At 53.5% G+C, this 13,762-nt stretch overlaps 1 protein-coding gene across 1 annotated transcript in view; it reads left to right on the forward strand.

Annotated features, from left to right (window-relative positions):
• The window catches only part of MYO18B (myosin XVIIIB), a 55,889-nt gene that overhangs the window by 24,178 nt on the left and 17,949 nt on the right, over positions 1-13,762 (forward strand). Inside the window, exons 25-36 of the mRNA XM_027652324.1 lie at positions 1,142-1,261; positions 1,377-1,485; positions 2,115-2,239; positions 3,334-3,488; positions 3,823-3,946; positions 4,623-4,823; positions 4,948-5,058; positions 5,747-5,851; positions 8,135-8,281; positions 11,344-11,457; positions 11,895-12,011; positions 12,684-12,767. Coding sequence (XP_027508125.1) covers positions 1,142-1,261; positions 1,377-1,485; positions 2,115-2,239; positions 3,334-3,488; positions 3,823-3,946; positions 4,623-4,823; positions 4,948-5,058; positions 5,747-5,851; positions 8,135-8,281; positions 11,344-11,457; positions 11,895-12,011; positions 12,684-12,767 — 1,512 coding nt within the window. The remainder of the gene's footprint in view (positions 1-1,141; positions 1,262-1,376; positions 1,486-2,114; positions 2,240-3,333; positions 3,489-3,822; positions 3,947-4,622; positions 4,824-4,947; positions 5,059-5,746; positions 5,852-8,134; positions 8,282-11,343; positions 11,458-11,894; positions 12,012-12,683; positions 12,768-13,762) is intronic.

Here is a 13,762-nt window from a genome sequence, read left to right on the forward strand (position 1 = left end):
CTTATCTGGGAGTGGTTCTCTGAGCAGAACCATGATGGGCTGTGGTGCCCAGCTGCAACATTCCAGACTGGCATCACTGCAGGTTGCCCAGAGAAGCTGTGGCTGCCCCATCCCTGGAAGTATTCAAGGCCGTGTCGGACAGGGCTTGGAGCAACCTGGTCTAGTGGAAGGTGTCCCTGCCCATGGCAGGGGCTGGCACTGGATATATTTAGGGTCCTTTCCAATTCAAACCATTCCAGGATTCCATAATCCCCAGACAGCTGCTGGTCCTTTGTGGGTTCTGCTCTCTGATGCAAGGGCTTTTGTGTGATTGCACCTGGGATCTTGCCAAGCATCGTGGAGAGAAGGAGCTCCCAAGGTTTCTATAAAAACCCTGGGCTTGCCCAGATCACTGGGCTGCAGTGTGGCTGAGCTGGGGTCTGGGCTGCAGCTCTGGTTAAGGGTGCCAACAGCCCCGAGGGCCTGGAATCTCCTTCTCAATGGGAAGGGAATAAAGATGGTTTAGTTTAAGCTCTCCGTTAAAGGGCTGGGAATGCTGATCAAGTTGAACGCCTCAGGGCAGACCCAGAATAACATCGACTCCCCAGGGACAGGAAACCTGTGGGATTTGCTTACTGAGTTAAACTTGTGAGACCCTCTAAGGAGCTGCTGCCTGCAAAATGTGAAGTGCCTTAGAATGCTGTCAGATGCAGAAAAAGGAGCATTGGAATCTTGTGTTTTCCTGTGGCCCTGCTGCCTCTGCAGCCCCTCACTCGGCCAGCTGAGCAGGACAGACCGTGTGCCCCTCTGCTCTGCGGAAAATGAAATTGATTCTCTGAATTAATAATTCTCCCCTTCATTCTTCTGCTTCTGGTTTCAAAGGAAATTTAATGTAATCAAATAGAACAATGGAGAAATCTGATGAGCCCTGGCTGCAGCACAGTGCAGGCAGTGTGGCACAGGCAGCCTGGCAGAGGCAGCTGGATGCTGCCAAATGGGATCCTGGGCTCCCACTGGTGGCGCTGGTCAGCGCTGGTGTGCACTGACCACCTCCCCAAAGGGCAGGCAGAGAGCACTCAGGACTGTGGGGTTGACGAGGGATGGCTGACCCCCCTGAGCCAGCGTGCACAGCCATGCCCAGACTGACCCCCCATCCCCCCAGATCATCGACCTGACAACAGAGCTGTCGGACGAGCGGTACAAGGGTGATGTCACCTGCCAGGCCCTGGATGGGGAGCGGGCAGAGCGGCTCCGGGATGCCCGTGAGCTGCAGGAGCTGCAGGTATGAGAGCCCTGAGCCCCTGGGACATGCCAGTGACAATGCCTTCCTCCTGGCACAGCCTTGCTGGACCCCAGACCCAGGTAGACCTGCTCCCTTCCTCCTTTGGTTTCCCCAGAGCAAACATGACCAAGTGCAGAAGAAACTGGAGTCGGTGGAAAAGCAGCTGGAAGAGGCCCAACAGCTGGTCCAGCTGCGGGAAATGAAGATAAGTGGCTCTGGAGGAGGTAGGAATGTCCCTCTGCAGGTGATGCATGCTCCAGACATCCAGCCTGATCCATGGGGTCAGCAGAGCTACAAAGCAGAGGGCAGAGGTTTGGCCGCTCCAGTCAGTGCCACTCCCCCTGCCTCTGGCACCCCAGTGTATTTTTGGCAGCCCATCATCCTACATTGCTCATCTGGTGGGATCTGGCAGTGACAGCTTGGTCACATGCAGTGCTGTCTCTGGCATGGGGCTAGAGGTGACAGCAGGGATTCTGCCCCAGGGTGCTCCTGGCACTGCCTGGCAGTGCTCAGCACTCCCAGCACCTCAGAGTGTGTCTAAAGTATGTATGGTGGGATGAGGAGGCTGCTAAGGCACAAGTGGGATAGCATGGAATAGGATGGGGCAGGATGGGGTGGGATGTGACAGGATGAGCACACATGCTCTGCCTAAGGCAGGGCACATGTCCCATGTGGCTTGAGGCAGCCCCGGGCACACAAAGCAGCTCTGTGCCCTATGAGCTCGGTGCTGGTGTCAGTGCTACCCAGGAGCTGTGATGTCCTTGTGCATCCACCCATCCACCCCTGGCATAGCCACTGGGGCTGCTCAGGCCCAAGCACCCACCCAGCACCCTGGGGTCTCTCTCTGTGGCAGAGGATGAGTGGCAGGTGCGGTTCGACTGCGCACAGACAGAGATCGTGTTCCTGCGGAAGCGGCTGGTGCAGCTGGAGGAGCGGCTGGAGTCCGAGCTGGGCACCAGGATGGGGCTCGAGCAAAAGGCAAGTGCTGCCAGCCCAGGAGGGGAGAGGGACCCCCAAGTCACGCCAGGGAGTGGGGCTGCTGCTGGAGCCAGTTGTTCTCTCCCTACTCCTGGGGCAGGCAAAGCTTTGCAGGGCTGAGGCTCAGCTTCACATCCGCTTGTTGCTGCTGCTCCCACTGACCAGGGAACACCACCTGTTTTCTGCTGGCTTTGAGAATAAATGCCCCCAAACTTCCTTCAAGCTTAAAAAATCACTTTTGCACCAGAACATGGCAAAATTCCACCTTGGTCAAGTGTGAGCGTGGGCAGAGGGTGGGAGCTGCGGGGTGGGGAGGCTTGGTGGTGAGCCTGGGTTAGGTGGTGCTGTTCTGGGTTAGGGAGCTGGACGGGGCTGTGCTCACACCATCTGTCACACAAAGAGCTGCTGATGTAAAGAGCTGGCAGTTCCTGAGCTTTGTCCTGAAAAGCCAACGTGCTTCCTGAGCAGTGCCTGGGAGTCAGGTCACTTCCTATATGGATGAAACAAAGAAGTGAAGATTGCTCATGGTACATTAAATAATAATAAGCAAAGCAGCTGAGTCTTAGGAGCTCGAGTAAAGCAAAGCAGCCCATTTGCTTTTAGTTAGTTTGGAATTACAAGCTTCATTAATGCAAGATTTTGCTTATTTAAAGTCATTCCTTAATGACTCCATTCCCTGACGTGTAATAGCTCTGTGTGTGTGTCCCAAACACGATGTGAATCCTTGGGGGATTCTTCTCCCTCCATCCAGACACTGCTTTTTCTAGAGAAACAGGATCAGGCATTACCCCGGGGCAGCTCCGCTGACTCAGCAGGAGGGCTGGGATGCTGCAGGCACTTGGGGGGGGCTGCCTGATCCTGAGGGTTCAGAGCACCTCGGTTTGTCCTTATTTAGTGAAAAATCTCAGGGTGAACCATCCCCTGGGACCTAAATGGGGTTGAGCCCCGGGTGGGGATCTTACCCGGGGTTTATGTTGCAGTGGGGTCCCTGGGGGTCCCTCCTCTGCGGGGCGTGTCTGTGCCGCAGGGTCCATGGGGTGCCTCCCCTGCGGGGTGTGTGTCCCGCGGGGTCTCAGGGCTGTCCCTCCCCGCAGCTCGGCGAGGCGCGGGCGGCGTGCGAGGCGGCCAAGCGGGTGTCCCAGCAGCTGCGGCGGCGGTGCCGGCGCCTGTCCTGCGAGCTGGAGGACGCGCGGGTGCTGGCCGAGAGCCAGCAGAGCCGCAGCCACGAGCTGGAGAAGAGGCAGAAGAAGTAAGGCTGCTGGGAGTGCGTGGGGGGCTGGGGAGTGCTGGAGCAGGAGGGACGGGGAATGGGAATGATTAGGGTGGGTAAGAGGCTCCTGGAAGGGCTGATGTTTTCGTCTGTTTTGACTGCTGGAGGTTGCACCATGCCTGGGGGTTAGTTTTACATCCTGTTGCTGTGTGAGTTTATCATGGAATCACAGACTGTTTTGGGTTGGAAGGGACCTGAAAGCTCATCTCGTGCCACTCCCTTGCCATGGGAAGGGACACCTTCAACTAGCCCATGTTGCTCCAAGCCCTTTCCAGCCTGACCTAGGGAGAGGTAACTGGTGTTCCCCCTCCAGGTTTGACCTGCAGTTAGCCCAGGCCCTGGGACAGTCTGCCTTTGAGAAGAGCCTCCGTGAAAAGTTGTCCCAGGAGAACACCAGCATCCGCTGGGAGATGGGTAAACTTCAGCAGAGCTTGGAGGTAAGAAGAGTCATCCACTTTGCTGTTATGCCCTGTTTTGGGAACAGCTTTGGAAGGAAAGCCATTACCTTTGCAATTAGAGCAGAGGCAATCAGGAAACTTGATTCCAATTTCTTTTAACGCGGTTCTGGGAGGCACCTGATGTGTTTAAATAACTTTCTCCTCTGCTAGAAGAAGGGCTGTTGCTGTGTATAAGTGATCCCCATGCCGTGATTTAGCTAACCAGGCCCACCCCCATTGTCACTGAAGTCACTTGTGCTCTTCCTCACACCGCTACCCCCAATCCCACGTGTGTCCCATGGGACGGTGCTGCACCAGGTGCCACTGAGACCCTCAGATCATTGACCTGATGGTGGCAGGGGTATGGCTGTGGGGTTGGGTGGAGCCTGCAGGGCTGCTGCCAGCATCCCAGGCAGGAGGGGCTGTGGGGAACCCCCAGTGGGGACACCCACAGGAGTGGGAAGGTGAGCTCAGGATCAAGAAGGAAAGGTGTGCTTGGGGCTCATGGTGGGGATAGGGTTCTCAGCGTGGGGAAGGGGCTGCCCACTACTTGCTGCTGCTCCAGGGGTCTTGGATGATGCTGTTGGGAATGCTGTGTGTTCTAAGAGCAGGGTGTGAGTGCCAGGGCCCCCTACTATGTCTGGGCCCTGACCCCATGCTCTGTCTGGCCGAGCAGCAGAAGGAGGCGGAGGTGGCCAGCCTGGCACAGCGAGTGGCTGTGCTGTCCAGCCGGGTGCAGGAGCTCAGCACCGCTGGTGCCACGGACACCAGTGCTGTGCCTGCACTCAAGAAGCAGCTCTGGGACCTGGAAGGCAGTGCTGCTGAGCAGAGGAAGGAGCTGGAGCGACAAACAGCCGCTGTCGATCACCTGGAGCAGGTAATGTGGGGCTGGGTGTGCTGAGGGTGTCCATCCCCACCGGGCACATCGAGCCCAGACCAACACCAGCCCTGTCCCTTTGGGGCTGAGTGTTACCACTGTGCTTCATCTCTGGGTCTTTCAGCTTCATGAGAGGCTGGAGCTGGAGATCGAGCGGATGAAGCAGATCCACCAGAAGGAGCTGGAGGACAAGGACGAGGAGCTGGAAGACGTGCGGCAGTCCTGCCAGAAGAGGGTAAGTCCTCACCGGCTGTGGGGACAATGCTGGGCGCTCCTCGGAGCTCCCCATGTGCTCAGTGCAGAGGAGGAGCTATTCCAGGGGTCTGTCCTCCTCAGGAAGTGTCGAGGTGCTGACTTCCCACCACCAACCCAACATGAGCCTTGGTCACATCCCAGGTGTGCAGGTCAGGGTTTGGGTCAGGCATGAGTCCCTGCCACACTGGAGGGGCTGCAGGGGACAGTGTGCAAGAGCCATGTCTGATGCAGAACATGGACACACTGCTCCTAGTAACTCCAGTGTCATGCCAATGGCACCAACTCCAGTGTTTCATGTTTGGGGATAATTTACAGAAAATACCATTTCCACAAGGCCATGAGGTCAGTGGGTGCAAACACAAATTCCAGAACTGCAGTGACAGCCCTTGGCCATGTCTGAATGTGGCTCACAGGCAGCATGGCTCAAATAGCCTTCAGGATCCTGGACTAATTCCCCTCTTCTGCACTTGCACTTCCAGGGGGCAGGTGCTCCAGGGGACACAACCCATTCCTGGTTCCCAGTGCTGGGTGGAGTGGGAGACCTCGATGTACCCCCTCTCCTGGGGGTGCCAGGTCCCCACTGTGGTGGTGGCTGTGCCCTGCTGCGACATGGGGCTTCTGGGGGCTGACTGGGATCTGAGCATGGCTGGGATTTCTCACACACACAGCTCCGGCAGCTGGAGATGCAGCTGGAACAGGAGTATGAGGAGAAGCAGATGGTGCTACACGAGAAGCAGGACCTGGAAGGGCTCATTGGCACCTTGTGTGAGCAGGTAAGAGGACGGTGCCTGTCCCAGGGGCTGCTTCATGGGCCATGTCCTGGCTAAAAACACTGCCCATAAAAATGGGAGTGGGAATGCACAAGTGTAGATGGAGCAATATCCTGGTTGTTGATGCATGTGCAGCTGTCCAGGATGCTCCTGTCCACCACCTCTCCCAAATGCCATCCAAAAGAGCAGCAGTGTGTGCTGCAGCAGCACTAGGATCTGGGGGCTTTGGAACTGCAAGGATCACACAGGAGCCATGTGGTCCCACTAAGGACCTGCGGAGGGGAACTGTTCCCTTTTGTAGGGGAGAATTTCTAAGCAGGGGGAGGCATCTGCTTTTTACTGCTGTTTTCATGAGAGTCAGACTAGCCATGTCTAAGACTGGAGTGCATCTAACTGCCTAGAAAAGCAGTTTATCCAATCCTACTCTTTGCAGAGGAATTCTATCCCAGCCACATTTTTTAAACAAATCCTTTCTCCCTCTCTGATGTGTCTGTGGCAGTGATTGAGGTGCAGGTGATGGGAAAGCACACCCAGCTGCTCTGCGTTCAACCAGCAGGTGAGGGGCTGAATGCAGCCTCCTTGAGCAGATTTATTGGCTTGGGCATCCCTTGGCATGGCCCAGAGGCCATCACGGTGCTCTGGTGACTGAGTGAGGTCCCAGCTGGCCCTTTCCTGGGGCCTGGTGCTGCCAGGGCTGAGGATGGCACCAGCCCAGTATGTTCAGAGTCACCCATCTCAGCAGTGCTGCACCCCAGGGCTCTCCAGAGCTCAGCCTGGAGGGTCTATCCGAAGCTTCCTGTCCACCCTCACACAGCCTTGTCCCAGTGCCACTCACCCTGGCACGGTAATCAAGCACTGTGTCCTCTGGCCATTGGCACAAGCTGGATTTCACCATTTCACTAGCCCTGGCAGTCACATGTGTTCATTAAACGGGATGAATCTGGGAGATTTGCAGCACTGGAATGGTGGGTATATTTCAAGTAGACACAAAGTGGTCTGATGAGGCTTATCCATAACATCCCCCCAGCTCCTGGCTTAGAAGATGTTTTGGGAACTGTCACAATAAATTGTGCTGCATCAAAGCAGGGTATTATTATAACAGTCCAACATGTCTTGCTTATTTGGTGGAGAACTGAGATGGATGAGGAAGCAGCAGGAGCTCACAAGGAAAGGCACCTTTTCCCCCCAGGACTGTCCCCAGGTGCTGCCCCAGCATCCCCCAGTCCCCCAAGGGCAGTCATGGTGTGAGGGGAAGGGGAGATGGAACTGTGCAACTGGGAATTGCTGTAGTATGTGTGAGATACAACTGCAGCCTTGGCAGAGCTATTAAGTGAAATCCTGCTTTTGTCACTTAAAAACCCTGGGCTGCAACGGTGGGAGGGGGCAGCTGCTTCCAGCCACAGCACCAAACACCCTCTGGTTTGCAGAGGACAGTTCATTAAAAAGAGAAAAAAACAGCCAACCCAGAAAACTAATTAAGAAAATGGAGATGCCAATGATTTCTGGTTCCAGCAAATTCCAGCCAGCTCTAAACTGGGCTACAAGGTCAAATCTATGCAGTTCATTTTAGCTAGTGAATAGAAAATAGGAGAAGGGGTTTGAAGCGAGAGCCGTGGAAAACAGCCTAAATGGAAAATGCTCTTATACTTCAATTAAGCTGAAATCAAGTGCTGAAACCATGTCCCTGTTTGTTTGGTGTTTTTCTAATTCCTTTATCCCTGTAACCATGGTTGCTCTCAGCTCGAGGGGGGAGCATAGAGGGTGGGGGGTTTTACGGTGCTTCCTGCAGCCATGTGGCCAGGCTGCCCCTCTGGCCACAGGGATGGTCACTGGGCAGGGATGTGGCTGATGGAAATCAGGGCTGGGAAAATGTTTTCAGGGAACGTCTTTTTGGGAGAGAAAAATGTGGTATTTTGGTGGAATCTGCTAGTTCTAATGTTCACAAAATTTATTTGCTCCCTTTCGCTTAACTATTAAATTATTTTTATTTGAAAGAGGTGGTGGAGTCACCATCTCTGGAGGTGTTCAAGAAGTGACTGGATGTGGCAGTCAGTGCTCTGGTCTAGTTGATGAGGTGGTGATGGGTCAAAGGTTAGACTCGATGATCCTGGAGGTCTTTTCCAATCTAAATTATTCCCTGATTCTATGATTCTATGAAAATGGTAATATTTATACATAGATATTTAATATGTCCTTGCATCATGACCTCATCATTACCAAAATGTTCTTACGTTGTGTGGGGGATGCCTTGGGGTGAGACGAGAGGTTCCTCTGCCCCCTTCCCAGATCGGCCACCGTGACTTCGACGTGGAGAAGCGGCTGCGGCGGGACCTGCGCCGGACACGCGCCCTCCTCGCCGACGTGCAGCTGCTGGTGACGGCCCCCACGGAGCCCGGAGCCAGCTCCCAGGAGCTGGAGCTCCTGCGCAAGCAGGTGGGGACCTTTGAGTGAGCAGGGAAGCCACAGGGAATATTTCCAGCTCTCCTGCTTTGAGTCACATGCAGAGCGAGGTGACCCCGCGAGCATCGCCCACGCAGGCAGGGTGCAGTGCCTCACACACTTCAAGGGCTCCTTGGAAGGAGCACTTCCCCATAATTAAGTCAACAGTGTTTAAGTGTTTTTCCCTTTTTTCCTGTTAATTACCTTCTGTTTGGAGTTTCTCTCTGTCTCTTACACGCTGGGTTGGGGCGGTGTTGCCATAGGGATGCTGTGAGCAGGAGCAGGGATCGCGCTGGGTTTGCTGTAGTTTGAGCAGAGATATCCCGTGTTCAGTGGTGCTGAGTGAGCACCTGCTGAGCAGCTACAGGTGTGTGCCAGCTTGTGCCCACCAGAGCAGGGATAACCACAGGGTGAGCTCAGGGTGCTGCAGAGTGCCCTGCCATGGACAGGGGTCCCTCGGGGCTGTCCACCCCAGGCTGACCATGGACATGCATCCCACAGTGCTGAGCAGGGGCTGAGCTAACAATGCCGGTCCTCCGAAAGCACTCAGTAATTAATCTGTACTGTACATTTCCCCTGGAAACAAACTAATCGGGAGGCATGAGTGATTCCAGCAACATCCAAATATAATTGGGACGGTAGTTCTGCATAAATAACAGCTGTGAGGAGCAGCTGTTCCCACCTGTGCCGAGGGAGAAGGGGAAGGTGAGCTCAGCCTGATGGAGCCAGCAGTGTATTCGTGCCCATGGCCATGCCCATGTCTATGCCCATGTTCATGTCCATGCTTGTGTCCATTATCTGAATATCCAGGGCAGGGGATGGCCATGGCCGGGACAGGCAGTGGGAATGGTAATTTTTGACAGTCACGTGTGTTCTCTCTTATTGACCCAATGCTGTCATGCTGCACTTCATAAATCCTTCAATGTTTCCCAAATCCCACTTTGGGGCTGGAGAGGTTGCACCACCCCTGTTTTTTCCCAGCCCCTGGTGCTCTTAATGGGGGAGGGCCCTGTGCTCAGCTCCCTTCCATATGCTGATCCAAGGGAGCAGCAGTGATGCTGGGATGCTCGCTCTGCCCAGAGACTGTGGCCATTCCCATGGTGTCCAGCCCCATCTTACTGGGGGAACAATGCATTTGGGCAAAGGAGCTGGTGAAGGGTCTAGAGAATAAAGTCCTATGAGGAGCGGCTGACAGAGCTGGGGGGGCTCAGCCAGGAGAAAAAGAGACTCAGGGGGGACCTTCTTGCTCTCTCCAACTCCCTGACAGGAGGATGTAGAGGTGGGTAGGGCTCTGCTCCCAAGGAACAAGATGAGAGGAACTGGCTTCAAGCTGTACCAGGGGAGGTTCAGATTGGATGTCAGGAGGAATTTCTTCATGGAAAGGGTGGTCAGGCATTGGAAGGGGCTGCCCAGGGAGGTGGTAGAGTCTCCATCACTGGAGGGGTTTGAGGAATGACTGAACTGGGCTGGGTAACAAGGTGGGGATTGGGCACAGGTTGGACTTAGGCTTGCCTTGTGTTCAGAGTGAGTGAACAGCCTTAATTTTGGGGATATTGAGTTTTTGCTGTGCCACCAACACCGAGACTCTGCATGTGTTAAAAATGCACGTGATTATTCTGTCCTTTAAATTTAAACAATTTCTAATGGCATTCATGACGACATTCTCAAAAGCCAGTGCATCCTACCACCAGCCCACGGACCTCCACAAGGAGAAAAGCTTTGCTAAAATGCTGCACTTCCGTTAATCAAAATCCATATGGCTGGAAGTATAGCATTGTTTCTTAATAAGGCTGAGCCATCCATTTTACGCAGGTATTTAACAGATGGTGTTCACAGCAAACTAACGTTGTTCTGAAGTTCATACATTATGCATTTTTGGGGGGAATTTCAATTTATTCTTCCCAAGTGGGAAAATTCCATTACGCAAAGTGAATTGGAAGCTGGTATTTAATGAGAGGTCTTGGAGATGTGTTTCTCTCTGGTTAAAATATGAGGAGTTTTGGTGAGGTCATGACAGTCCCAGGGCTGGTCCTGGATGCAGCTGCTTCTAGAGGAGCCCCAAGCTGGGTGGGAAGGCCCTTGGCCATAAAACCAGGGATCAATCCAACTGGTGTCTTCAACTCATCCCAGCAAAACACAGAGGGTATTTTTCTGCTGGTGGAAGAAAGTTCTTCCCTTTCTAGTGGGAGGTCTCAATGACCTCCCACAGTGGAGGGAAATGAGCCAAGGATTGCTCCAGTTATGATCATTTCATGATTTCCCTCTTTTTGAGGGGGAGAGTTTAAAAAAGATAAGTAAACCCTGAAAAAACAGCCTAAAATGCTCAAGCTCTCACTGTGGTGTGCAGTGGCTACTGTTGCTTTCGGGAGCTCCACAGGGAAGCCAGGACCAGGCACAGGAAATGAGCAGTGAGCAGAGGGGTTCGGTTTTCTTTTTTGTAAAGAAAAGAAAGAAACCCCGGGGAGCAGGGAAAGGAACTGGATGTTCAGGTACAACCTACGTAAACTCCTCCGTCCTGGCAGGGGAGAGTTTTCGGGATGACGCTGCAGCTTCCAGGTGTTTGCAGCCCATTGAAGATCATTGTGATCTTAATGGCTGAGCTGTAAAACCCGAGAGCAAATTAGCATTTATAAATGTGATCTTCCATGTGTATTTGCAAATGCAATTTACACCACATGAAAAGCCCATTTGCAAACCCCGAATCATGAATTGCTCTAATCAGGAATTACATGTAATTCACATAATTTTGCAAATTAATGATCCCAGCTCTACATCCCAGAGGCAGAGGGTGGATGTGTATGGAGGCCTGTCTGCCATGCTCACCAGGACGGACAGAAGTGTTGGAATCTGTGGTGAGATGTGCTGGGACCTGTCAAGGAAGCCTTGTTTTCCCTGTCAGCCAGGAGCAGACAGGCTGAAGAGCAGCACAGGTTTAGAAGGTCAAGATTCCCTGTGTTTTACCAGGGAAAAATGCTCCAGAGAAGTGGGAATAGACATGGCTGTATGCTGTGGGGCAGCATCATCAGTGATGATTCCCCAACCCTAATTTTTCCCAGCTGGAAGAGAGTGAAGCAAAGTGTGCAGAGGCCCAGAGGAACCAGCAGACAGCGGCCCTGGAGCTGGAGAACTTGCACGTGGAGATGGAGACCCTCAGCAGAAGCAAGACTCTGGTGGGTTCCTGGAGATGTGGCCAGGGCAGGGGAGGTAGGAGGGCACAGTCCCCTTTCCTTGGGTTTGGCAGCAATCAGCAGCTGGTTTGCTAAATCGGCAACTACCAGCATGTTTAGTAAATCTCTTCAGCATATTTACTACATCACCAAGTATATTTACTGAATGTCCGAGCATATTTACTAAATCTCTGAGGATATCCATTACATCACCCAGACTGTTTGGGAACAACAGCCCCCAGGTGGTTTAATGGGTGGATAAAATTACTACAAGGGCCCAGCATCCCCCAGTTCTGCTCTGTGGATACCAGGAGCTCCCATTGCCTTTCTGGTGGGTTGGAGGCTGTTGGCAGCATGTCCCAGAGGACACTGCAGCCTGGGTGATGTGGTAGGTTCCCTGTGGGATGTGTGAGCCAGTGGTCTGGTGGATCCTCCTGCAGGTGGATGAGCAGCTGTTCCAGCTGCAGCACGAGAGAATTGATCTCCTGAAACGTATTGATGAGGACCAGGAAGACCTGAATGAGCTCATGGAAAAGCACAAGGCTCTGATTGCCCAGGTAGGAGCTGGCACAGCATCTCCCTTCCAGGGAGGGCTCTTGGAAAACCCTGAGCCTGGCACAGAGCAGACTGTGATCCCTGTGGGTGCGCAGCAGGGTGGGAACCTCAGGACACAGACGTTGTGATGAGGAAGGGACAGCTCATGTCTCTGCCTCCTCTCAACTGTAGTTTCTAGTCTTTTTTCAAGTCTTGGCTTTAGTTCCAATATTTGTGGAATCCTGCAGCTGCCCCTCTGGATCCTTTTTTTATTCTTTCTTTCACTGCTTTCTCATGCTGGGACTTCCTGTGCTCTATCCAGACCATGTCAGGCTCTCCCAAAGGATTGTGCTGGGACCTGAGGGACACCAAGGCTCCCATAGGCACAGAAGCAGGCCAGCCAGACTGACAATTCACAGTCTGGTGCCCATGGCAGTGGTGTTATGGATCCAGGAGTCTGTATTTCAAAGGGCCCTGTGGGCAGAGATGACCTTGACAACACAGTTTTTGTCCTAATCCGCAAATATTTGTTTCAAAAATTAGGAAAGCTGCACTGGGTTGGGAGACTGAAGCTCTTGCAGTGCAGTCCAGGCGTAGCTCACTGTGTGGGTGGTAGAAGATGGCACAAGCCAGGCCCCTGCTCCGAGCCAGGTTCTGCTCCCACTGCTCCCACTGCCAACTTTCTCTTTCTGCAGTCGGCAACAGACATCGCTCAGATCCGGGAGCTGCAGACACAGGTGGAGGATGTGAAGAAAGAAAAGCAGAGCCTGCAGGAGAAGGTAATTTCTGCCCAGCCTGTGGCACCCAGAGCTGAGGAGTGGGAGCATCCAGGTATCTGATGATGTCTGGGTCCAGCACATCATCTGTGCCAGCTGTGGATGCCATGCTCTGGTCTGAAATGAGATCAAGTGTCTGTCAGTGTGGCACAAAGCCATTTCTCCTCTGTGATGTGGTCAGGAGCCTCTCCTCCTCCTGATGGGCTATGAGTGCCCTCGAGAGCAGCATGGGTGCTGCTGGGTGCCCACAGCCCTCGGGATGGGATGGGGCCAGGGCAGGCTGTGGAGCTCTGCCAGCAATGGCCTTGAGCTGCAGAAACCTTTCCATGCCAAGGCTCTTGGGATTCAGAGCCCTACTTGTCCCTCCTGATCTGCTGGTGCTGTGGCTGGAATGGGGCTGACCCCAGTGCAGGGCTGGCCCTGGGTGGACACCAGTGGGTGCTGCACTCCCTCGCCTCTGCAGCTGTGCCAACCCTCCTGGAGTGATGGATTTAATTTTAAACACATGAGTAATCCCATTAAGTTAAGTGCTTTATTGGAGCATAGCTAAGCTGCCCAGGAATCAGAAGCAGGACTCGCTCCCTCCGAGGCGGAGCGGGTGGTGCTTTAGAGATAGGCCGGATAAAAGAAGACAAATTCCTGTAGTTCTAGGTCAAATTCAAAATCTGAACCCGAGTTGTAGCGGGATCACTAAAAGGGCAGTTTCATTTGGAGATCTCAGCATAACAGTTGAGGATACAGCTCGGCCCAGGCAGCTTTCCACACAGATTGTGAATTTTTATGCCTGCTGTCCTCAAAGAGTCTGTGAGATGAGAAAAGCAAAGGAGACCCAGACACGTGTCACTTGCCAGCAGGTTTTTCATTCAAAAATACATGTTGGTGTCAGGCCTGTGCTGTGTGGCTTTAACAGCAGGGAATCCTTTGGGAAGTGAAGGCAACACTTTGCTGTGGTGCTGTTACCTCAGGCTTATGAGAAGCCCCCAGTGCATGTGGGGGAC

The sequence above is a fragment of the Corapipo altera genome, unplaced genomic scaffold (genome assembly GCF_003945725.1).
Source record: "Corapipo altera isolate COAL_440 unplaced genomic scaffold, ASM394572v1 67, whole genome shotgun sequence".
In the NCBI taxonomy this organism is placed as follows: domain Eukaryota; kingdom Metazoa; phylum Chordata; class Aves; order Passeriformes; family Pipridae; genus Corapipo; species Corapipo altera.